This window comes from Pleurodeles waltl, chromosome 12 (genome assembly GCF_031143425.1).
Source record: "Pleurodeles waltl isolate 20211129_DDA chromosome 12, aPleWal1.hap1.20221129, whole genome shotgun sequence".
In the NCBI taxonomy this organism is placed as follows: Eukaryota; Metazoa; Chordata; class Amphibia; order Caudata; family Salamandridae; genus Pleurodeles; species Pleurodeles waltl.
The window spans coordinates 672002083-672024940 of record NC_090451.1 but is presented as its reverse complement, the minus strand read 5'-3'; the positions used below and the strand labels follow the sequence as shown (position 1 = coordinate 672024940).

Here is a 22858-nt window from a genome sequence, read left to right as displayed (position 1 = left end):
AATTGTTAGTCCTTTTTTGTAGGTTTCTCTAAGGCAGCGAGACAGTGCAGTCATTTCCAAGAGATACTGTTAACTTCAAAGGTTCCCACCCCTAAGTATCTTCTTCTCTTTCACCCTCCTTGTCCGTGTTGCTTCTTTACTCCGATCTCTCAGTTCTCTGTGTTGCTTGTAACATTCTAACCCTCATTGTCTGTGTGGCTTGTAAGTTGTAACAGTTGCCTGTAACCCTCCCAGACCCTGTTGTGAGTGTTGCTTTTAAATCCTTGCACCGACTCCATTGTCTGTGTTTCTTGTAATCCTCCCACTCCCCCGTTGTGTGTGTTGCTTCTAAATTGTCTGTGTTGCATGTATAACCCTCCCAGCTGTCGGTCTTCCTTGTCAGATTTGGGGTGACCTTCCCATCTTTAGCGTTGTCCCTATTGCTTGTATCCCTCCACCCACCCAGTTGTCTGTGTTCAACCTGCCATAAGTAAAAGTGCTGTAAGAATGACAGCCCTAACCATTTCACACCCAGGTACGCAGCTTAGGCTGGCGATGTTTGGGGTGTTACGCCCCCCCCCCCTAATAAATTTACCTTCTAATGAATAGTTGGGTACAGGTGCGTTCAGTTGGGTATGGTGAGGAGTCTGCCGGATCTCACCTGGGATTTTGGCACGCACATACTGATAAAAACAAACACACTCTCTCTCATCTCTATTTTAAAACTCCTAAAAAATGTTGGTTATTTTATTAAATATTGTGTTTTTTCCCTTAGTACTCCTACCAATCTGCATTTCTCTGCCTTTCCACTGCCCCTTAAGTCCCTCTCATGTACCATGCTTGTCGTATAATGTATTTTAACATTAGATGCCAGCCTGATTGTTGTGAAATCTGATGATTCTCCCCCCTCCCCCCCAAGTCTTACTGCCCAAGCTACTCTCCTGGTCATACCACTTAATTTTTACTGTTCCCTCCCACCCTCCGTCCTATGCTTCACCCTCACTCCTGTTGTTTGTTGCTCACACACTCCTCACACTATGGCACTGCCAGCGCTGACCTCTGCAAACTGTTTTTTTCTTCTTTTTTTTTCCCCTCCATTGAGGTTGGGTGGAGGCCAGCTGGATTTCAGGTGGGAACTATGGGCTCGCCGGCCTACTGTATTCTGCACCACTGTGATCCAGACCTCCCTGTGGGGTGTTCTGTGGGGTTGTTGCCAGATCTTCAGCATAGGAGGTGCTTCCTGGGCCTTTGTTTGCATCATCATATCTCTTTGTTAATGTTATTTTTGTGCTACTTTGAGTTTTTCAATGCAATTCTCAAGGTTAAAATTGCCCTTTTGTCCCAGAAATGTTCATCCATAAAAGTTATAATTAAATCCTTTACCTGGAAGCTATAGGTAGCAGCAGCTCAGGTTGCTCCCTGCCTGTGTTGTTGTTATTATTCGGCCTACTTCCATGAAAAGCAGTGTTATTCCTTCACAGTTCTTTGTAGAGCTTGGTTGAATCTTAGAGCAATCAAGTTGTTCTGCATTGCTTTTTGTAGCACTTGGCTTATTATTTGTGCATGCGCAGTATTCTGCCATTGCTGTTTGTAGTGCTTGGTTCATTCTTCAATGCTCTTTGTAGAGCTTGTTCATTCTTTGAAGAAGTGGGATCCTCTGCTACTGGTCTTTTTAGTGCTTGGTTGATTCTTTGAGCAATCGTGTTACTTGTCAATGCTTGTGTAGGGCTTTGTTCATTCTTTGCACAACAGCGCAGTGCATTGAGAGTAAGTGCATGGCTCATTTTGACAGGGTTTGGTGACTACCTTTCAGTTGGTCGTACACACAGCCCACCCTAATTTGCGAGGCCACAGCAGTCATGTCCTCTGCTGCAGATTCTGGGCACTTTCCTCCGCAACATGCAGCTCATCTCAGGTGCACCCATCGCATATCTTCCTTGTTTCTTTTTACTACGAAGTTAATAGGAAATGCTTTAGACAATAACAATTGTCAGACCAGTTCATGAATCATCTGTCCTGTTTAGCCTCTTAATTCAGACATGGCATACATGTAATAAAATTCTCTGAACTGGATGCAGGGGCACTGTGAGAAACAACTTATGTATTTCATGAGGCATTTTTCTCCCTGAGCATCTATGTAAATGTGAGTCATCTGTTCACATTTCATATCCCTTTGCTCCATTTATTCCTTAGGGTGTCACAAAAGTTTTCAGTGAGACCAAGAAGCGCCTTAGCAGGATCCAGCCTCCATTAAGATGCTATTTGAACTCAATCATTAACTACCCTGTGCTTTTTCTTTGAATCATCTCTGTAAATTGCAGACCTTGAAGAAAGTACAGTAACATGTACTTCACGTAGTAACATTGTGTAGCTACTTGAAATGTTATTTGTTTTGGCTTGTGTTAGAAATTGAGTTTCTGGTTGGCTAGGGTATGCACTTAGGCCAAGAAGAACCCCCGCACTCTAGTCAGTGCGAGGGAGTTACACACCCAAGATAACCCTTGCTCACCCCCTTGGTAGCTTGGCATGAGCAGTCCGGTCTATCCCAGAGGCAATGTGTAAAGCGATTGCACAACACACACAATACATGTGATGCAATAAATGCACCACAAAGGGAGCACAAGGTTATATAAAAATAAACTGGAGTGCATAAGACACTATTAGACCAAACACAACATGTCAGTAATACCCTACTACACAAGCAGTTGTCAGGACATCACACAGGTACCAATACTCTGCAAAAGTCAGCAGTAGTCACAGAAAACACATAGGTTACTGGTTATTCTGCAACACAAGTGGTAGTCAGGTTGTCATCATTATTACCAAAACACACAGGTCATCATAATCATATTATCAAAAATGCCAGGACATCACCATGAAAGCACCGTCACTTACATCATACAAAGGGGCGTAAAACCCCAGCCCCATAGATGAAATGCAGGAACTCACGCACTCCTATTACCAGGAATATGGTAACCTTTGTGGGATATCTGGTAACGACCTCGCCTCATGGCTCCTCATTTATAGCTTCAGAAATGCGCCACTTCGGCTGCTACCCACTCCGATTCCCCAATACTAGTAAACAAAGAGACGGCTGCCCATGTCCGCACGGCATGGCCACGGCCCCTCACACGGTGCTCCTCCTCAGAGAATTACTGCCACCGAGGGGCTCGGCAGGGACGGGCCCTCCGATGAGGGTTCCACCTCCGTTCCTGCCCATTATGCCAGCGATATCCCTTACTGGGGAGCCTTCTGGCTTCAAATGGTGTCTGATGCCCATCAGGGCAGTTGGCGACTTTGGTGGGTGGCCCATCCCTGATGGCCAACCCTTCATCATGGCAGCCGCTCCGCCACTGGCCAGCATGCTCGCATCCTTCCTGGTGTGCAAGCTTCTCTGGATCACCATTCCGGGCTGTGGTGATGAGCGCACCAAAGCAGGTGCCTGCCTGTGCCCTGGGGGCACTCAACAAAGCGATCCTCGCCCTGGGGGCACCACAGGGAGCACGATCGCTCCAGACTCTGTTCTCCCCGTGCTTGGGGAAATCAGCCACAGGCAGCGCTCACCTCATGCTGGAAAAATAGAAGGCAAGATCAGTGAAGTGTAGCGCTCTCCAAGCGCTTCCTTATAAAATCCAGGGTTCCTCATGCGCTGGGGAACTGCAGATCAAGCGCCCTTCCAGCGCTTTAAGCAGGTCACAGGCCAGCACAACAGCAGCAGTCCAAAGGCGGTTCCTGGTGAATCCCTCCAGCAGCTGCCTGTGTCCAGTTCAGTAGTCCATTAGTGTCTCTCTAACATGGGGAAAACCCCCAGTACTTAAACTCAGTTTTTCACAACTCTTACAAAAGGGGGAGAAGAGGTTCCAACCAGTCCTTACTGGTTATAGATGTGTCCCCTCTCTCCTCCAGCACTGGCTCCAGAAATCAGTGGGGGGGGGGAACAAGCCCTTTGTGTGAGGCCAGGGCACAGCCTTTACAAATGCAGGTATGCCCCACCTCACCTCCCCTCATCCCAGGAAGACCATTCAATATGCAGATGCATCTCTGTGACATCTCCACCCTCCCTGTGTACAGGCTGTCTGAAAAGTATGCACAAAGCCCAGCTGTCACTCTGCCCCAGACGTGGTTTGCATTCAAGCTGCAAAACACCAAAATCATAAGCACAGAGAAATGCCCACTTTCTATAAGTGGCATTTCTATAATGGTAATAAAAAATCCACTTACACCAGTAAGCAGCATTTGTCACTACCATTACAACCATACCAAACATGCATACGCTACCCCTCATGGATCGGACAGTACCACCTAGACATAAGGTAGGGCATTTCCAATGCAATCCTATGAGCAAGGCAGCACTCATAACAGTGAGAATCCAAATAGTCTGTTTGTTGCTACCAGGACAGGCCACACAATCAGGCACATGTCCTGCCTTCTACATACATAGCACCTTGCCCATAAGGTTAGCTAGGGCTTACCTTAGCGGTGACTTGCATGTAGTAAAAGGGGAGTTCCAGGCCTGGCATGTAAATTTAGATGCCAGGTCCCTGTGGCAGTAAACTGCAAATGCAGGCCCTGCGCTAGCAGGCCTTAGACAAGTTTGAAAGGTTACTTCTGTGGGTGGTACAAGCAGTGCTTCAGGCCCACTAGTGGTATTTAATTTACAGGCCCTGGGTATAGGGGTACCAGAGTACAAGGGACTTACAGGTCAATTAAATGTCAATTAGGTGTGACCAAATCATACCAACTTTAGAAGGGAGAGCACCTGCACTTTAGCATGATTAGCAGTGATAAACTGCTTAGAGTCCTAGAGCCAACAGAAAGAGGTCAGAAAAAATAGGAGGAGGAAGGCAAAAGGTTTGAGGGATGAGCCTGTAAAAAGGGCCAGGTCCAACAGCTTGTATTTAATTAGAGGATAAATTACACACTGCAGGCAGTCCAAGCTGCATTTCACTATTCGACAACTATCCGTACACCAGCCATTGTTTTCTGGAATAATTAAAATGACAAGTGACTGTAAGTGTGCTGAGTGGAGGGCCAGGAAATCTGAATTCATGCCAGATTTTCTTGTCATCCAAATATATTTACATTGGTTTCAAAGATAACTTATTTTATTAGCCAGTGCTTAGGTTATCCTTAAACTATGGCATGAGTCTGGCCCATCTGGAAATGTGCTGGACACATGTACACTACATATTTATAAAAGACTCAGCAGTTCAACGGGTGTCACTCTTCGAGGTCAGGCAACCACATATGCTACACGGTTTCACAAGGAATTGTTAGGACAGGGTTTGGTGAACAGTAAGCAAAGTATGGGTGGAGTGTTTCCCTGGAACAGCTATTTTAAGCAGACATCTTCCTCCTACAAACCTTGACCTCTCAAATGATACTCCGAATAGGATTGTCTTAGTGTCGTTAGATGAAATTATAACAATACAGCTCACAGGCAAGTTGTTTTTTTGGCACTTCAGCAGCACCCACATTGTTTATGCCCAGTTTTTACCATTCAGAGCTGTGATGTTAACCTTGAGAGGGAGATAGGGCACATGGCTTCCCAGTGTTGACTTTTGCATTTCAATGCCTTTTGGGGGTTGTTCAGAGCACTGTATAGTGTTTCACTGAAGACAGGATTGTAATAACCTACTGAGCTGATGTAATAGTTTTTACATTGTGAATATATTTTCAGTCTGGCGTATTTTGAACACAGCTGATCCATAATGAATATTAAAGTAAAGCACACACCTCACAGCACAACTCAGAAAACAGAATAAGATAAATATGGTTAAAAAAAATATCACAGCACAACAATACAAACTGTTCATGAGGAAGAAAGTTCATTAATTGCAAAACTTGCATGAGAAACATTAGAAAACCAGCGTAATAAGGCTTTGGGCAGCTCTTCAACAAGAATCAAAAAAATCTTCTCTCTTAGTCCTTAGTGTTGCTTGCTGTCCAGCTCTGCAGAAATTACTGCATCATCACGAATCTGTTGACTGAGTTGTGAACATAAACAGTTTGTATATTGCTTGTGAGTTGTGTGTAAATGTGTGTACTCATTATCTCTTTAATGTGCAGCAGACATGGTTTGGCAATATCAACTGGTTAATGACTCAAGTAAAATAACATTACTGGCATTCACATTATGCCCCCATGGACCACGGTTAAAGTAGAGTATTAAACTGATCACCTCACTCCAAGTCAACAGAGTTTCCAGTAAAGAACCTTTCACATATGAATCGTTAGGTCTCCTGAAACAGAGTATGGGGCTTAGATCCCATCCATTGTTTCCCATCGGTTGGCTTCATCATCTCTCTCATTTCCTTGCTTCTGTTTGCCCGGTGCATGCCGGCTTCACTTCCTCTTCGTGTTTGCCCCTCCCCTGGATCATGGCCCAAGTACCTCTTAGTGTCCCTCCAGTTTTTTAGAATGTGCCTGCAAAATCTTGTGTAAATAAAATAAAAGTTTAAAACTTATTGTTGGCTTCGATGCAACTCTCGTTTCCTTGCTTCCTATTGGTCAGCTCCTCCTCCATCTTCCTCGTAGGTCTTTGCCATAGGTCCCTGCTGTGGAGCATGTACCAAGTACTGTTTCCTGTGGCTGGTGTCTTTCCACTAGCCCCAGGATCCAAGTACTTTTTTTTTATTTTATTTTTTTACTTTTCGACATGCACCCCCAGAGTGCATGTCTCAGCAGTCGCTCTCCATCTTGACCATCCATTTCCCTCAGCAATGTACTGTATCGTGCCAGAGAGCTTTCGTGACCACTCTGCTATGACGGGAAGGCACAGAGCCATGACAAGATGTTATCAACAGAGACTCTCCCTTAGAGACTGTATATCTATGTCCATGCTAGAGGCAGCAAGTGAATGCGTCTTTCAGTGAACATGTGAATCAACACTTTGCAAAGTATGTTTTATTTTTGTGCACTCCATTGTGTTTTCTACTGTGCAAAATCAAAGGATCTGCAAATGTAGTGCTCCTGTACAGATGATAGTGCCAGGATTGAGAGGAGTGGATGTGGCATAATGGTGAGAGGTGTTGACTGTGGAACGTTGGAACCAGGTTTGAGTGTCTGCGTCAGCTCCTGTCTGGGCAAATCACTTCATCCCTGTGCCAGACAAAAAATTAAATTTATTTTTGGTGATATAACTTTTTTTTTTTTTTTTTTTTTACTTTTTGGAATGGGGTGCATGTTTCTGCAGTCCCTCCAGATCCTGACCATCCATTCCCGTCGTTATTTAACTTTTTGATGTGCATTCCATGCACTCCTAGAGTGCATGTCTCTGCAGTCCCTCTCAATCCTGACCATCCATTTCCTTCGTTAATACACTTTAGAGCGCCAAAGAGCTTTCAAACCCACTGTGCGATGATGGGAAGGCTCAGCGCCATGACAAGACATTATCAGCAGAGACTCCCTCCTACACTGTAGATATATATATTTCCATGCTTAAGGTGGCAGGTAAATATATTTTTGTGTGAACAGACAAATCAACACTTTGCAAAGAATGCTTTATTTTTGCATGGTCCATTGTGTTTTGTTCTGTTTGAAATATCTGCATCTCCAAGGGCCAGATGTACAAAAGGATTTTACCCATTCTGTGTCTATGGGAAAAAGCTTTCGTACATATGGCCCCAAATGCTGTGCTCTTGCATGGATTATAGCATCAGGCTTGAGAGGAAAGGATGTCACATATCGGCGATAGGTGCCAACTGTGGTTGCTGCAGAACGAGGTTCAAGCTTCTGCGTCGGCTCCTGTGATTCTGGGCAATAACTCCTTAGCCCAGTTGTTTCCAAGGAGTGCCGCGAGAGGGGCAGCCTGTGAATACTACAATATTCAGTGTGCCTTTCAAGCACATCTTGCTACTAAAGATTGGGACTCACACTGCACAGGACACGCCCTGGCACATGCCCTGGTGAAAACCGGGCCAAGATGGGCCTGTCTTAACCAGTCATAGACCGGCAGAGGCCGGACCGGCTAACCCTCTTTTTCCAGCAAGCAGGATTTGTAGGTAACCAGGCGTCCAGGTGGTTATGGACTATTGAGATCTCTGCCGAAAGATCTAAAGGTACTGCGTAACCTTCTGCTTAGTTTTTTAATTTATTTCACCCTGGGTGATTTAATTAATTTTTGCCTTAGACTGGTTATTTTGCCTATTTTCAGCCAATAGCCCCTTCTTAAATATGGGGAAGTCAAAGCAATCTGGTGCGTGGCTCTTGTCTGGTAAACACAAAGAGGCAACATATTCGATTGACAATTTCTTGGTTGGGGCTGTTGACGTCATTACAAATAAATAAAGTTGGCGGAAAGAAGGTTCTCCCTTATGGCGGAGGACTCTGTTTCCTCATTTTCTATGACAGAGGCACAAACAGAAAACTTGCAAACTGTGCATTTTCAAGGAACTTCTGCAGCTTCTTCTGAGAGCTCCTTTACTTGTCCTGCGGCTGCATCATCTCAGTGTCTCAATGAGGCCATGGCAGGTGCTAATTTCAAAGCTTTGGGAGAAATGGACATAGGCATCACACCAGCAGAGAATCCTGTTTCGTTGGTAAATCCAGTGGATGCCTCGGTTAATTCCTTGTCGCCCGAACTGGCTGTGAAGCATAGCAGGCGGGCACCTAGTGTAAAAACAACTATTGAGAAGCAATCAGCGCCAGGAGTTAGGAGGCAGGCTAAAGTTGTCCCCTCCCTAAAATCTACTCAGGATTTTCTTTGGAAAGATATTTGTGGCCTGCTTGGCGATTTGTTGGATTTAAAGCTGGGCCCAGTACCTACGCATTTTACAGCCATAGAGGCAGAGCTCCAATTTTTGAAAAATCTTCGTAGAGATCCCCCGCTTTACCTGCTCCTGCTCTACATGCTTGGGGGGAATTACAAAGAGAGGGAGCTGATACAGAATTTGCTGCAAAGGCTAACCCAAATACTGACTCAATAATTGCCCCTGTAGAGGTAGGAAATTACTCTATGGGTAATATGTCTAGGCAGTCAAATGACATCCAAGGGATTCAGTCCCAAAGGCCCGTTCCGCTGGCAAAACCGGAGAAGCAAATTAATAAGCTACCAGTAATACATCTCCCCCTCCCCCCCCCCCCCCCCCCCCCCCAGCTGCATGCCCGAATGTTGTCGTTCTAACAAATGTTCTGCCATTAGCTGACGAAATGGTCTAGTCAATTCAGGGCCTAGTAAATAAGGTGGCTCACTGGCTATCACACAATTGGTTGGGCCAGTGAGACTTGACGCAGGAGATTATTATGGCGGATGGGAGGAATTGAACCCTTACCTCAAGTAACCTTAGGAGATAAAATTGTCATCAATTTTCGCAATCTAAATTTGCTGGGGGCAATTCATGCCAGTGTAAGAGCAGGAGGGGTGAAACAAAGTGAGATAAAAATTCTACTGCTTGATGTCTTTTATTGCCATCTGAATCAGGCCCCCCGGAAAGCACCCTTTGGTGCAGCTTTTAAAGGAGGTAAAGACATGTATACTATGTCTGGAAATAGATTCAGTGTCCTTGCTTATCAGGACCATAACTATGAATGACTGAGTGTTCTTTCTGTGAAAATTGCCAGAGACAGGCATAGTTTAAATCTGGACCATATCCAGCAGGAGGCATTTCACTGAGTTGCTCAAGCAGAAGGGTCAGAAGGGCAAGCGGGCATATTAGGTCAACTCCTAGCGTGGTTGCCTCCCCACTCTCACACCCTAGATGAATCCGGGCAGTGGTAAAGGGGGGGCTGAGAATCATGACTTGGTATATTGCTGGTGTTCAAGGAAAGTTGCAAAACCAGGATTGGTTAAACTTGGTCCACATGTATGATGTGATCTGCATACAAGAGACTTGGGGGTTTGCCCTATTGAGTTGCATGGCTTTTCTGCATCGGTCCAACCGGCTATGCCTTCGGGGGTGGGTAGACATATGGGTGGCCTTACTACTTTTGTTTCATTAAGATTGGATAAGTTAAAAACATCTGTTGTATGGTCAAACCTGCAATCTTTGGTTTCTTTGATTTCTTTTGGGGGGTAAGCCAGATTTCCTGGTAGTACATTTTTATAATAGTATTTTTAGCAACGAAGTGCTTAGAACCCTACAAGACTTTGATGATTTTATGGACATTTTTTTTTATCAATATGAGGAAGAAAGTAAGTGTTTTGGATGGGAGATTTTAACATTTAAGTATGTGATTCAGCCAAGCCAAATGCATCTGGTACCTTATGGGATGATGAGGGCATGAACAGGAATAATTTTAAACATTATTCCTTGGTCGATGCACTGAATATGCTGTATGTAAATTGGATTTGGTTTTACTTGAACCATCGGGGGATACAGGTCAGCTATAACCCCAACTTTTACTGGTGGGTAAAAGGGGGCATTATTGATTTTGTGATTATTTCAGCAGATGCACAGCATTTGACACTAAAGTATAATATAGTTCCAAACTGTTTGAGCGACCACAATCCGCTTTGCACTATTTTAAATATTAACACCTGTTTTAATTCTTCAGTGCCCAAAGAAAATTGGCTTTTATCAAGAAAAAAGGTTTGAGGATTAAATGGGAACATAATAATCTTTTAACTTTTTTAAATAAAATTATACAGGAAAACATTATCCCCATTGGATTCTGTTTATCAGAGGAGATTCCCAACCCGACTGTTCTGAATGGTTTCAATCTTTTATGCTCTGCAATTATAAAAAATCTGACAGCCTGTCATTCTCTCTGGTATACTCCTATTAATCGCTGGTTCAACAAGGCATGCTCATGGGCTCATAAACGGCTGCTAAATGCTCTGAGAGCTACCCCCAGAAGTTCGCAGGAGGTTCGAATGGCCAGGCAGAAATACAAATGTATTTTCTAAGCTAGGAAAGAAGAAATTAAGGCATCAGATGAGAGGATTTAGCTATATCATCTGCTACTAAAAATAAAGTTCTGGGAGGTGATAAACTGCCCTTTTTTGCAGATTTTGCTAGTTCCAAAATTGAACCTTTTATTCCTGAAACCGAATAGTTTGCACATTTAAGGGAATATTTCAATCAAGTGTGCAGGAATCATGGAAAGGCGAGGCCCATGATGCCCAACCTCCCCCTGTACCCTTGTTAATGCCTATTGAAGTGAGGGAGGTCTTAAGGGCTTTAAATCTTTCGGCCTATGGTAAAGACTCTGGGCCAGGTGGTGTTCTATTTCAACAAAGGTGCTTCCAAGTCAGGTGAATGATAAAATCCCTGATTCATGGTGTTTGGCCACCCTTGTGCCAATCTTTAAGAAAGGGATAGATCTTCACCAACTTGCTATAGGGTAATGTCCCTGGTAGATGTAACAGCTAAACGCTTGGGAAGGGTAATTTTGGCTTGTTTGGAAACATGGGTAGATGAACGCAAGGCTCTAATACTGGTTCTGTTTGGCTTCAGGTCAGGGGTGGGTACTCCGGAACAAGCAGTAAATGTACATCTTATTACCAGTGAGTATGTGCATGCAAAAAAGAGCTCCGCTCACTTGGCCTTTATAGACCTATCTAGTGATTTTGATTTGGTAAATAGGGTTCAACTTGGGCCACAATAGAAACAATGGGCTTTGATCATGATTTCCTTACTTTGATAAAGCGCCTTCATTATGATTTAAAGATAGCTGTACAATATGGTCCCTAGGGAGAATTGCCATCCCATATAGGTTAATATAGAGGGGTCAGGCGGGGTACATTTTAGCTCCTCTTTTATTTTTGGTCTATATTAATGGGATCTTGAATCATCTCAATCGTTCTGTCACTGATGTACCAAGAATTGGAGGGTCCCTATGTCCAATACTCTTATATGCGGACAATGCAGTTTTCTTAGCCAGTACCCCAAAGAGTTTGCTAGTATTGATTCATTCTTTTTGTGTTTTTTCATGGAAGGGTTAGAGCTAAAAAATAAATCAAGTTAAATCCTTTATGTCATGTGGCCCAAGAAACTTAAAAACTATGACCCACCGGATAGGGAAAATTGCTCTGCAAAGAACACAAGCTTTTAATTATTTAGGGATTACTTTTAGCTCAAACACCTCCTGGAAAGCTCACGTTGAAATAAGATCCCAACAGGAGTCTAAAACATACACTGCTCCCAGAAATGCTTGAGGACTATCAAGATGTAGAGACTTTGTAGCATGTTGAAACTGTTTTTGTGCGCCGCTTACTGGCTATTCCAAAAAACACTGAAAATTTTATTTCACGTGAGGAACTGGGTTTAACTTTTGTGATGGACCAGACTAAAATTTCCCCCTTGCTCTTTAGGGCTAAATGCTTGTTGAATCCCGAAGGGAATTTCCCCAAAAATTGTATTAGGGACTGTTTAGCTTTACAAGATATGGGAAAATTACCATTGTTTAAGTATGTGAAAACACTTCTGGCCGAAATTGGGCTCTTGGATCTTTTTTTAGAAACAGCCCACGAGAGGGGATGCCAAGGTATTGACAAAAGAGCATTATACAGAATTTTTCAGGACTTTTAAGATTGCGTAATATTTTAGAACTGAAAACGGTTGAGGTGTGTATTCTATTGCACTTTATTAACTCATTTTAGGTAGGATTTGATACATTTCAAGGTGGTGTTCCCAATGCAGGATCATTGGGTGCGTGAGCTTCCCCCGTGTTTCTGCAACCACTCTACTACACAAAGCATGGGTCACTTTATTATGTTCTGTCCTTTACATGATTTTCCAAGGAAAGCCTTCTTAATCCCTTTTTTAGAACTGTCTGGTTGTAAAGATTATTGAGCAGCAATGAACTTTCTGAAGAATCTAGCTTCTATGGAAATATGTTGTGCGATCCTGAATTGTATTAGACTTGCTCTCTGTTTAAGGAACTGGTATAAGTTGCTATTAGTGTAAATGCACTTTTTGGTAACTTTAATTGTTGTTAATAAATGTTTGGGGTTGTTTTTTAGTAATCTTTTAGTTGTTATGCCATGCTGGAAGCCTCTGAGCAGCATGGCTAACAGACCATAACTAAGTCACTAGCTCCCCACATAGGCAACACCTATTGGCTCTGCCAGTGCTTTTTCCCCCTACTTTTAGCCATGGTGCACAGCAGGTGCTCTATTATACTGCATAGCTAAAAACACATTGACAATGGCAGTACCTCGAGGTGGTTATTTACTTTTAAAGGCGAGTTTAAGATCTCTGGAATTGATTTTCAGCAATCTGCAGAAAGCAGAAATATAATACAGTACTGAGGCAAACATGTATGCCCGTGAGGGTTGGAAAAAGCAAGATACGCCTGGTACTGGAAACGAGCAGGAAATATTTTTTTCGACCAGACGATTCCTCCCGAGCGACACCATAAGTATTTTTTTCAGGGAGGAATCAGAGACAGTACTTTTTTTCTGCTAGAAGGATGAGCGCACATTAGTTTAGATACTATGTTTAAGTTCAGGGTCATGGAGGTTATCGAAAAGAGTGAGTTGATTTTCAATTGGTGTGACCCATATATTGCTGAGGGCTGCGCGAGATTTAGCAATCGGAATTATTCAAGTCCTTATTTAATATCTAGCACTGACGCCCGAAAACCCACTGACTCTAGCCCCCTAATTTTTTTTGTTTGAAAGGACCAAATCGGCACAGATGCAGCGGACCCCTCTCCTTCCACCGAGAGGCAGCAATGAGACTGGGGAGCCGAAATGCGGCTCTAGACCTGAGGCGATTCGACACCTGATTGGTTGGGATGAGAGAGCGGCTGTTGATTGGGGCCGTTACGCGGCTACTCATTGTGTGATTGGACATTAGGGATCGTTGATACGACAGACGTGCCCAAGTGGACGATTGCAGTGAGGGCTCGGATTGGCGCATGTGATGGATGACGTTGTAGTTGCAGAGTTGCGTGAGAGTCTACTAGGGATAAGGGACCTCATTTTGAAATTGAGATTTGAGATCAGTAACGTCAGTTAGAGAGAAGCTGGGATGGGTGGGCGATGCAGTGGGCTCTGGTAGTGGCATATTTTTCTTTTACTTTGCCGTCAGTTGGATATTTAGGGTCCAGACGTGAAGAAAGAGACTTTTATCAGGATGCACTGTTAAGGATCCGTCTTCAGGGATGCTGTTTCTCCTTTAGGCCTTAGAGAACCTTTTACCATTAATCACGCACCACGAGATCTCACAGGCTGTCTACCTAGCCCTTTTTGTCGACGGCATCTGTGTGTTTTGTACAGAAGAGAAAGCAATTAAATATTATATGTAGTTTTTTTCTACGAATTGTCTATTTCGATATAGCAAGGAAAACATGCAAGAAAGAGACCTAGAGATGAACACGAGAATTCCCTCATACGTATGCCACCTTTTTTTTTTTATCATGGTTTCATTCCACCTAGATCATGGATACTTGCAAACATTTTCTCAAGGGCCAAAACGTATGTTCTAGTTTGACGGAGGGCTGCGCTGATGCCAGCAGTTTAGGTGCAGTTTGGTGTAAGATGTATTTAAGGCAAGAGAAGCATGTACATGGTGTGGAGTTATTTTGAGGGTTTCGTTCCATGCTGTCCTCAAAAACTAAGCAGAAGTCATGGATTTGACAATACTGTGTTACAACATATCTGAGTCTGTATCTCTACCACACCCTGGGGCAAACCCCCTCTGCTTGCTAATGTTACATTTGATGAGTCAAGTGCAAAGAAAGAAAGTAACTTACTCATTTAATTGGAATGAAATAGAACCTAAGGCTTCAAAGACTCCTCATGCCTTTAGTCTCTTGTCTGTAAGCATTAGGATTTCTTGGAAAAAGGCTCAGTTAAGGTAGTGAGTGCTACAAAAATCCACAACAAAGACCACCCAACAATGTGTGCAGTTCACTGAGGTGGACAGATACAAAAACCCAACCTCCACCGCTATACATGCGGCTGTGGGAAAGTTTTAGCCATGGCACTAACTCACTAATAATGGTTTACCACTTTGCCAAAATGTGCTGGTTGTCAACTCTATATAAAGTATAAGCAGGTTCCACACCACAGTAGCACTTCTTTGGTTAGATCAATCCATGAATCTCGCCATCTGAACCACGCATACCCCAGTTGTAACGAGCAAGGTTAAAACCATGGAAACAGAAGGAATGGGTTTATTATTCGCTCCTTTTGTGATAAACTATGCGCTCATGGGTAATCACTTTCTGAGTATATTTTTCTGATCCTTTTTCTAAGAGAAATAGGACAGACGTGAATCAATTTAAACACTTGTAGTAAGGATGTGGGAAGAAATAGGGCTATAACCATTTGATTTTACTCCTGGGGAGACTACATCTGACATCATAGTCTCTCACTGAAATATGATGGAGGGAGAAAGTTATGAAACTTGTAAGAAGAACTTCTGCATGGCGGTGTTGGTCGCCCGGCTTCACCCAACTGTTTGATATTCAAATCATGTTCTTCCTTGCCCTTGTCCCTTTAACGACCATTTTCTGTCAAGGTGGGCGAGCCATTGAAGGCTCAAGCCAAGCCTGCGCTGGTTGCCTGGCTCTGGATCAGGTTTTCAAATCCAAAACAAGTTGAGCTTTCCTGTGGCTTCTGTGGGCCTCCACAGTCTTACACACCGATAACAGTGATACATTTTGATGTAAAACGAGAGAGGGAAAAAGATAGCCATTTAGTGACTGAACTGCACAATGTGAAACCATCAAACCTGGGATCAATCCCAGCTTCCACACTTGACAAAATATGTGTGACCTGTGGCAATTGTTTCATTTTACTTTGCCTCCCTTTTCTTCATTATCACATATAAGAGCTCTTTGAAATACATAAGTTCAGGACGTGCACAACACAGAGCCTCTTCTGTTGGATTTAATGGACTATAATTTATAATTTATACCCAGGCCCTAAGAGAGTGTGCATGACAAATTAATGGCCTCTTTACTTTTTCAATTCCGTTGATACCAGGGTGAGGGGAGGCATCAAAGTTTCTAAGTTTAGGTTTGAAAAACTACCACTTTTAATAAATACCCCTCACCGAAGTGATATACTCTAGTGTACTATGGTGACATGGTTCTGCATGTTAACGAAATACAATTTTTTAAAATTTTGTTGAGCTTTTATCACATTTTTACATGATACTTGCACAATTTGTATACAGGTGAAGGGGTCCCTAAACATGGGTGATGCAGGACACCTAGTTTGCGCCTTTTTCTTCCCTTCACTTAACCTGTAAATAAATGCTGCTGGTATAACAGGCTTCTTAATTCTGGTGCTCCGTCAGGTAAAGAGCAGCCAGTGCTGCTGTTCACCAGGGTGCTGCATGTAAGGGTCAGAATGATCGCAAGCAACTACCGGACCCTACTTTGAGTATCTCTGATCTAGACCCTGTCTCATAAAGGAAACTTCCTGCTACCTGTAATCCATCAAAGATCTTCAGGTCAGCCTTTTCCATAACCTGGAAGGGGCCGGTGTACCCGCATTGCTTGCAGGGCATCGCCACTATCCAACTATTAGTATCTCTCCAGTGAACTGTATAGTCCCACGACATCGACACTTGAAGTCTAGAAAAGCAAGTCACTACCAGGCATTTAGTTGATAAAAGCAAACATATCCTACAACACAAAAAGTAGCCATGAAGATGGGTGGAGACATTTATTTCACTATGTGGGGCTTAGGATATGAGATCTGAGCCGTTATTAGTGGAATGCCTGAACCCAGGCATCAGGCTCTTGAACTTAAAAACTGCTGAAATGGCAACCTTTTTTCAGAGGTGTACCTTGGGATGCAGCTTAACATGCACTGCAGTTTATGGATTGAATACTTGTTTTCTTGAGATATTTCTGTTACTCCTCTGACACCTCGACAATTTTTATTTAATGTCCCCTTATGCTAGAGTCTCACCCTCTCAGGAGTATGCTCCTTTGTGTGTTACAGTTTTCTGCCTTTAAATACTCCCCCATCGCCCTGACACTACAAGTGGGTCAGTGTTTTTACGGCCACTCCGTATACCCCTGTTTGCTCAGACATTTTTATAGCGGGTTGGATGGTATTTACTTCATCCAGTAATTACCACTCATGTTAAATATCTCACACATTACTTGATTTCAGAAGGTCAAACCTGCCTGAATTTAGTAGGGGAAAGAGTACTGCATTTACAATACCATTTGGATATTAGTGCATAAGCACCAAATTCTGCATGTTATTCCCTAGCAACCTGCAATGGCTGCTGTTCATTGTGCCTATTAAATTTTGTACCCTAGTACATTGTTATTCAGCTGGTGTAATTTAAAACACCCAGATTCTAACAAGGTTGGAATCAGGACCTTTATATCCGTTAACCATCTATTCCATTTCCTGCATTTGTGTAGCATAATTTTCTCAATTTTGTTCAGTTCTTTTTGATGAGAAAGTATTACAATTCCCAACACCAGACTATGGACCCCATTCAAATCAAGGTGGCAAAGAGACCATACTTATGGAAAAAGCCAGCCTTATTAAGGCCACCAGGGTTGTGAGTGCTGTTTCCGCCGAGGTAGGTCCTGCTGATATGGTGTGGTGGTAATTTTGGAGCAGAAGGCTGTGGTTGCAGTTCATATTCATTCATTAAGGTGGAATTGCTGCTGCCATTTGAGGGTTCGTATAATATACTCATAAACTGGAAACACTTTGCAAATATCCTCAATTTATGTACAGTATAGCCCTTGTGTACTTGGTGGTCTTTTGCTGATTATATTCAGCGAAATGGTGGCTGGTAGTTAGCATTAACTGATAATCCCGTCTTGGATAATTTTCAGAAACATTCACTCTGCCAACATGATGTCCTGACAGTAGCGCCAGACTAGTGTCTGCTATGCAGTCTGTCAGCTATCGGATACCCTTTAAGTAGCCATAGGACACCAGGATCCTTCCACAGTTTTTGGCATGATTCCTACTATCATTGGTATTTTAAATGGGGCTGTCAGATTGGGCCAAAGCTTGAGGATTGTGACCATAGTTTATATTAACAATTGCACTTTGTATATTACATACTTTCTTAGTTTCAATTTTATTTGTTTTCTTCTCTCCTGCTGCTATCCTAGCTGCAGAAGAGAACAAGAAGAGAAAGGGAAGAGGGGTTGCCCTCACAATGTAGACTCCACTGGATGAACTTCCAGAACCAGCTGTTGTTCTTTGAGAGATAATCAAGTACTCTGCCTTCTGTGGCACCTGTCAGGTTATGGAGTCCCAAATGTCAAGCAGCTAGATTGTTTATTAAAAACTGCTCCTAGGAAAATTAAGAGTTAGACAAGTCTGCACAGGAAAGCCCACTGAAACCTAGAGCCTACATACTCTAACTCGTGTCTGAATATGTGCATGATATGCAAGGGAGAATGGTGGGCCCGCTTTCTAGAACAATCATCCTGAAAATGTGATTGAATTCCCAATACTATGAAACTGTTTTTCTCAATTCAGAATTATCAAAACCCCAAAGTGAGCTCTCAACATGGCGTAACTTTTCATCTTTACCAACTTCCTTTACTGTGACCCTCAACTCATCCTTTAAGACTTCATCGGACATATGACAAGCTCCAAGAATTCATCCTTCATATGACCATCTCTAGATTGGTCTGAGCTCATATAATGTATCTTCTTCCAAGCAAATCCACTGTCACAAAGAGGGAAGCCTTTTCCCCTCAACAGAGTAGCTTTATGCCCTCAACACCTAGCAAATATTTTTACCCCAATCCTTTTAAGAAGGCCCACAGGGACACTTAAAAGATTTTCAGTTTTTTGTATTATGTTCCACAGAATGGCATTTATTCCTGTAAAGCTCATTTTGTAATGACCACTTCTCCAGGCATACTTTGCCAAGTTATATTACTAATGATTTTTTTATAATTTTTAATTTTGTTTTTGTACTTCACTAATGCATTTTACTTTTGTTAATTTGACCAGATTTTACCTTGCTTTTTACATTCACTTGGTCATTCTTCCATTTAAGCCTGTCAAGATGATTTATTAAGCCCCAGAATAAGCTAACTACAGGCCATCCCTCTCTCCAAAATATTGTATTTGTTTCTAAGGCCTCTAAACCCAAACCCGGAACCTAGGGTCTGTTTTAGAGTTTGGCAGACGTTTACTTCATCATACATTCATGTTGGCCTTATTACAAGTAACATAGAATATAGTCTGTTGTTATAAGCGGATATCTGTCATGTTTGCGACGGAGCACCCTGTTCACCTAAACAAGGCTAAATAAGGCTCTAAAATCTAAGCTGGAATAATTCTTAGTTGCAGCCACATTAATTGTTCCTCAGCTTTTCCTCCACTTATTCTTCTTTTGTTTACTACCTCCAGTATACTGAGTCTGTGTGCCATCCGTTTAAATGGAAGAACATGGCTGTCTCACATAAAGTAAGGCCCAAGAGTAATTTGCATCATGCATTTCAAGTACTGCAAGGTATTTATTCACCTTGGGTGTAAAATGGCCATGGTGTATCAACATTCATAACTATTCAATACAGTGTTGTATCTGATTATTACAAATTAATTACTGGTGATGTAATTTGATTACTATATGTACCCAATAAATTTTGGGCTTACTTGCAGTTTCTCTGGGGCCGATCTAAGCAAGTTTACGAGGACTAATTTTTAAATTGTTTTGATTCGTTTTAAATTAGAATCAATAACAATTGCCATAAGAACCAGATAACATCCATGTTAGCATATTTGTTCAACCAGTACAGCCGTATTTGCCGCAGGTATTCATCAAGCTATCAGGAAAAGGCAGGTAAAAACAATAACAAAGAGAGAAATAAAGGGTGGGAAGTCAAAAAGTCACTGGGGCAGGTTTCTTGTTAGGTGGTTATCACTAGACATCAAACACATTCTTCGTGTGAAAACGAGGATCAGGTATTAGTGAATACATACTTGCAAAAAGTTCAAATGTCCTTTTCCAATCACATCATGTCTAATCAACTGTAAAAGGTAAGACACAAAAAACCCATTGTCTCAAGAATACTCCCAGCCACCTAGATTAAACAGGGACTAGTTGAACATTGCAACATTACTTCTCTCACTGTGTCTGCTGAATGCTGTAAATAAGTCGTGGGTCTCATTTTATGTAATGTTATGTGACAGTACAGATCCTGGGTTGGATATAGCATATGGTCACACAAGCCATGGATCATATGGAGGAGGGAACTTCAAAATCAATAAGCGTATTGCAAAACCTTTGCAGAGATAATTAATTCACAAAGTTTAAAAGAGTGTGCTTTCTGTATAGGGAATTTTGCTTTCTTTGTCAGTTGAAAGGGACTATATGCAGCACACGTTGACTCGCATAGGGTAGCCTATTTAGTGCCTTTAGAATTGGGTCTGAAAGAACTGATGAATGTGGCAACAGCTTACAAAGAGAAGAGAACAAGATTAATCCTATTTTCCAGTACCACTGGTAAAAAGTGGTAAGATTAAAAGACAATTTAAAAGGGATAATTGCAAATTCTCCCCGAGTCTCTGATAAAACAGCTGCGTTTCCAGTCCCCACACCTTAGACTTTAAATGCCCGTTGCAAGATTTAGTAGTTACGACGCCAGTGACTTTAAGTAGTCAGGTACTCACAGGTGCTGAATACCTGTACTTTTTTATCAATTTTAATGTGAAATAATCAGCACTTCTCAGTAGCACACAAGTGCTCTGAAGCAATGAGTACCTATTCGGCATTAATTACATTTAGTGCCTTTAGAATTGGGTCTGAAAGAACTGATGAATGTGGCAACAGCTTACAAAGAGAAGAGAACAAGATTACAGAATCTTGTTCAAAGAGATTCTCCTGAAAGAAGACATAATCTCTGGGGTAAGGAAAGTGATATGGGGAAAATTAATTATATGTTTAGAGTGACTTGAGAGGCTGCTGAAATATCCTGATTGTTGATGAAAACATTGAGTAGGATTGGTGTTAGGTAAGGTTTACACCTAATATGTCAAGTTTGTTATAGTTTTAGTATTTAAGAGCAACACTGACATACAGTGCTAACCATATTTGACTTATAAATGTGAAAATATAGTGATTGAGTGGATTATTGTTAAGAATGGAACAATTCAAGGTTTGAGTATCCCATTGCTTCTTTTTCTTCCCAGGTCAGCCTCTCGACAGTCGGATATGGCGACACAGTGCCAGACACGCCATTGGGCCGGGTTGTTGCATTCTTATGCATCTCTTTCGGCATCATATTGAATGGAATGCCAATTTCAATTCTGTACAATAGATTCTCAGACTTCTATGCCAAGCTGAAAGCACAAGAGAGTCCACCAACAGTGAAATCTGGGACTGAAATCAGGTTCAAGGCAAGAGCGAGGAAGAAAATTGCAGAATGCTGTTTTCCGTATTCAGAGCGGATGAGGTGAAGGACACTAAGACAGGTGGCATTGACGCAAGTGAAAAAGCTATCCACGGTCTCTTACTCTGTATAATAATCTCTATATACATTATTTGAGGGAAAAAGTATTAATTTATCTACTGCAAGGATGGATAACAATGGTATTTCAGTTATTCGTTGCAGATGTAATTTGAGGCCACCTGAGTTGACTACTGATTGAGTTCTATGATTATGGCAGAGAGAATAAAATGTGAATGTTAATAATGAAACGAACAATAACTTTGAGAAAATTATGGTGCGAGATGTTCAGGCACACTTTAAGGATTGGTAAAATTATTCCAGGCCTTCAATGAATATGGCCTTTTCATGTACTTTCACAAAACCTACAAATTAAAGTTTGATTTAATACCCATAAATGTTGAGTTCATGTTTGTCATATTTGGAGATGTAGTTCCTCAAACGTTTGAGGCATTTCGAGGGAAAACAATCTGGGCTTCAGTGTATGGGGCCCAGGCTAGGCCACCTAAACAGGAATTTCTATCAATGTTATTTATAACAGCATCAAAAAGTGCTCACTAACTGAAGTGAGGGAGTTACCAAGGTTTTCTCTAGGTTTGATAGTACTGTGAAATCTCTGGTTAAATGAACAAATAATGAGAAAACTGAGAAGCCTTGCCAAAACCCAACAGGATATTTCTTTGTACTAAAATTGTATCATATTGGTTATTGGGAAACTCCTGAAATATGATCAAGCAGTCAGCTAAGCTCGTAAAGTATGTTTTAATCAGATTTGATTGATAAAAAAAAAAGCCCTAAGCTTCAGCGCAATGCTGCATTTTAAAGTTAAGGATTTGAGCTGGCCAAATTTACATCTGTCCAAGTTCTAGCTAAAGGAATTTTTAACCTAAATTAAAGCTTACCAGTTTCACAATTTTTCCCACTGAACAGGTAAAATAAGTCATTCTGGCATTTGAAGCAGTGTCATTCTTTGTCCACCCGTATAGCACAATGAGAAGACAGTGAAATAAATAATTCAACCCAAACCTATTCTTGTTCCACCTGATGCTAGAGAGCTCAAATAAGCGATTCATTCATGCTGAGCTACACACACAACCAATAAAATAGAGAGAGCCCAACTCAAAAGAACGTCTTGGTGCAAGGGTAGACAAGAATACCCAAGTAAAGAATTATGGGCCAGATGTAGCAAACGTTTAGCGAGTCGCAAACGGCAAAATTTGCCGTTTGCGACTCGCTAAACACGTATCCCAATGCAGAAATGCATTTTGCGAGTCGTTACCGACTCGCAAAATGCATTTCAGACTCGCAAATAGGAAGGGGTGTTCCCTTCCTATTTGCGAGTCGCATTGGGATGCAATACCATTTGCGACCGCATATGCGGTCGCAAATGGCATCGCAGTTACCATCCACTTCAAGTGGATGGTAACCCAATCGCAAATTGGAAGGGGTCCTCATGGGACCCCTTCCAGTTTGTGACTGGACCCCAAAATATTTTTTCAGGGCAGGGAGTGGTCCAAGGGACCACTCCCTGCCCTGAAAAAAACCCGAAACTAAAGGTTTCGTTTTTTTTGAAGTGCAGCTCGTTTTCCTG

At 42.2% G+C, this 22858-nt stretch overlaps 1 protein-coding gene across 1 annotated transcript in view; it reads left to right on the top strand.

Annotated features, from left to right (window-relative positions):
* The window catches only part of LOC138268686 (potassium voltage-gated channel subfamily V member 2-like), a 31658-nt gene extending 10001 nt beyond the window's left edge, over positions 1-21657 (top strand). The window contains exon 2 of the mRNA XM_069218590.1: positions 21011-21657. Within this exon, the coding sequence (XP_069074691.1) occupies positions 21011-21277 (267 nt within the window). The 3' untranslated portion in view covers positions 21278-21657. The remainder of the gene's footprint in view (positions 1-21010) is intronic.
* The last annotated feature ends 1201 nt before the right edge of the window (positions 21658-22858 follow it).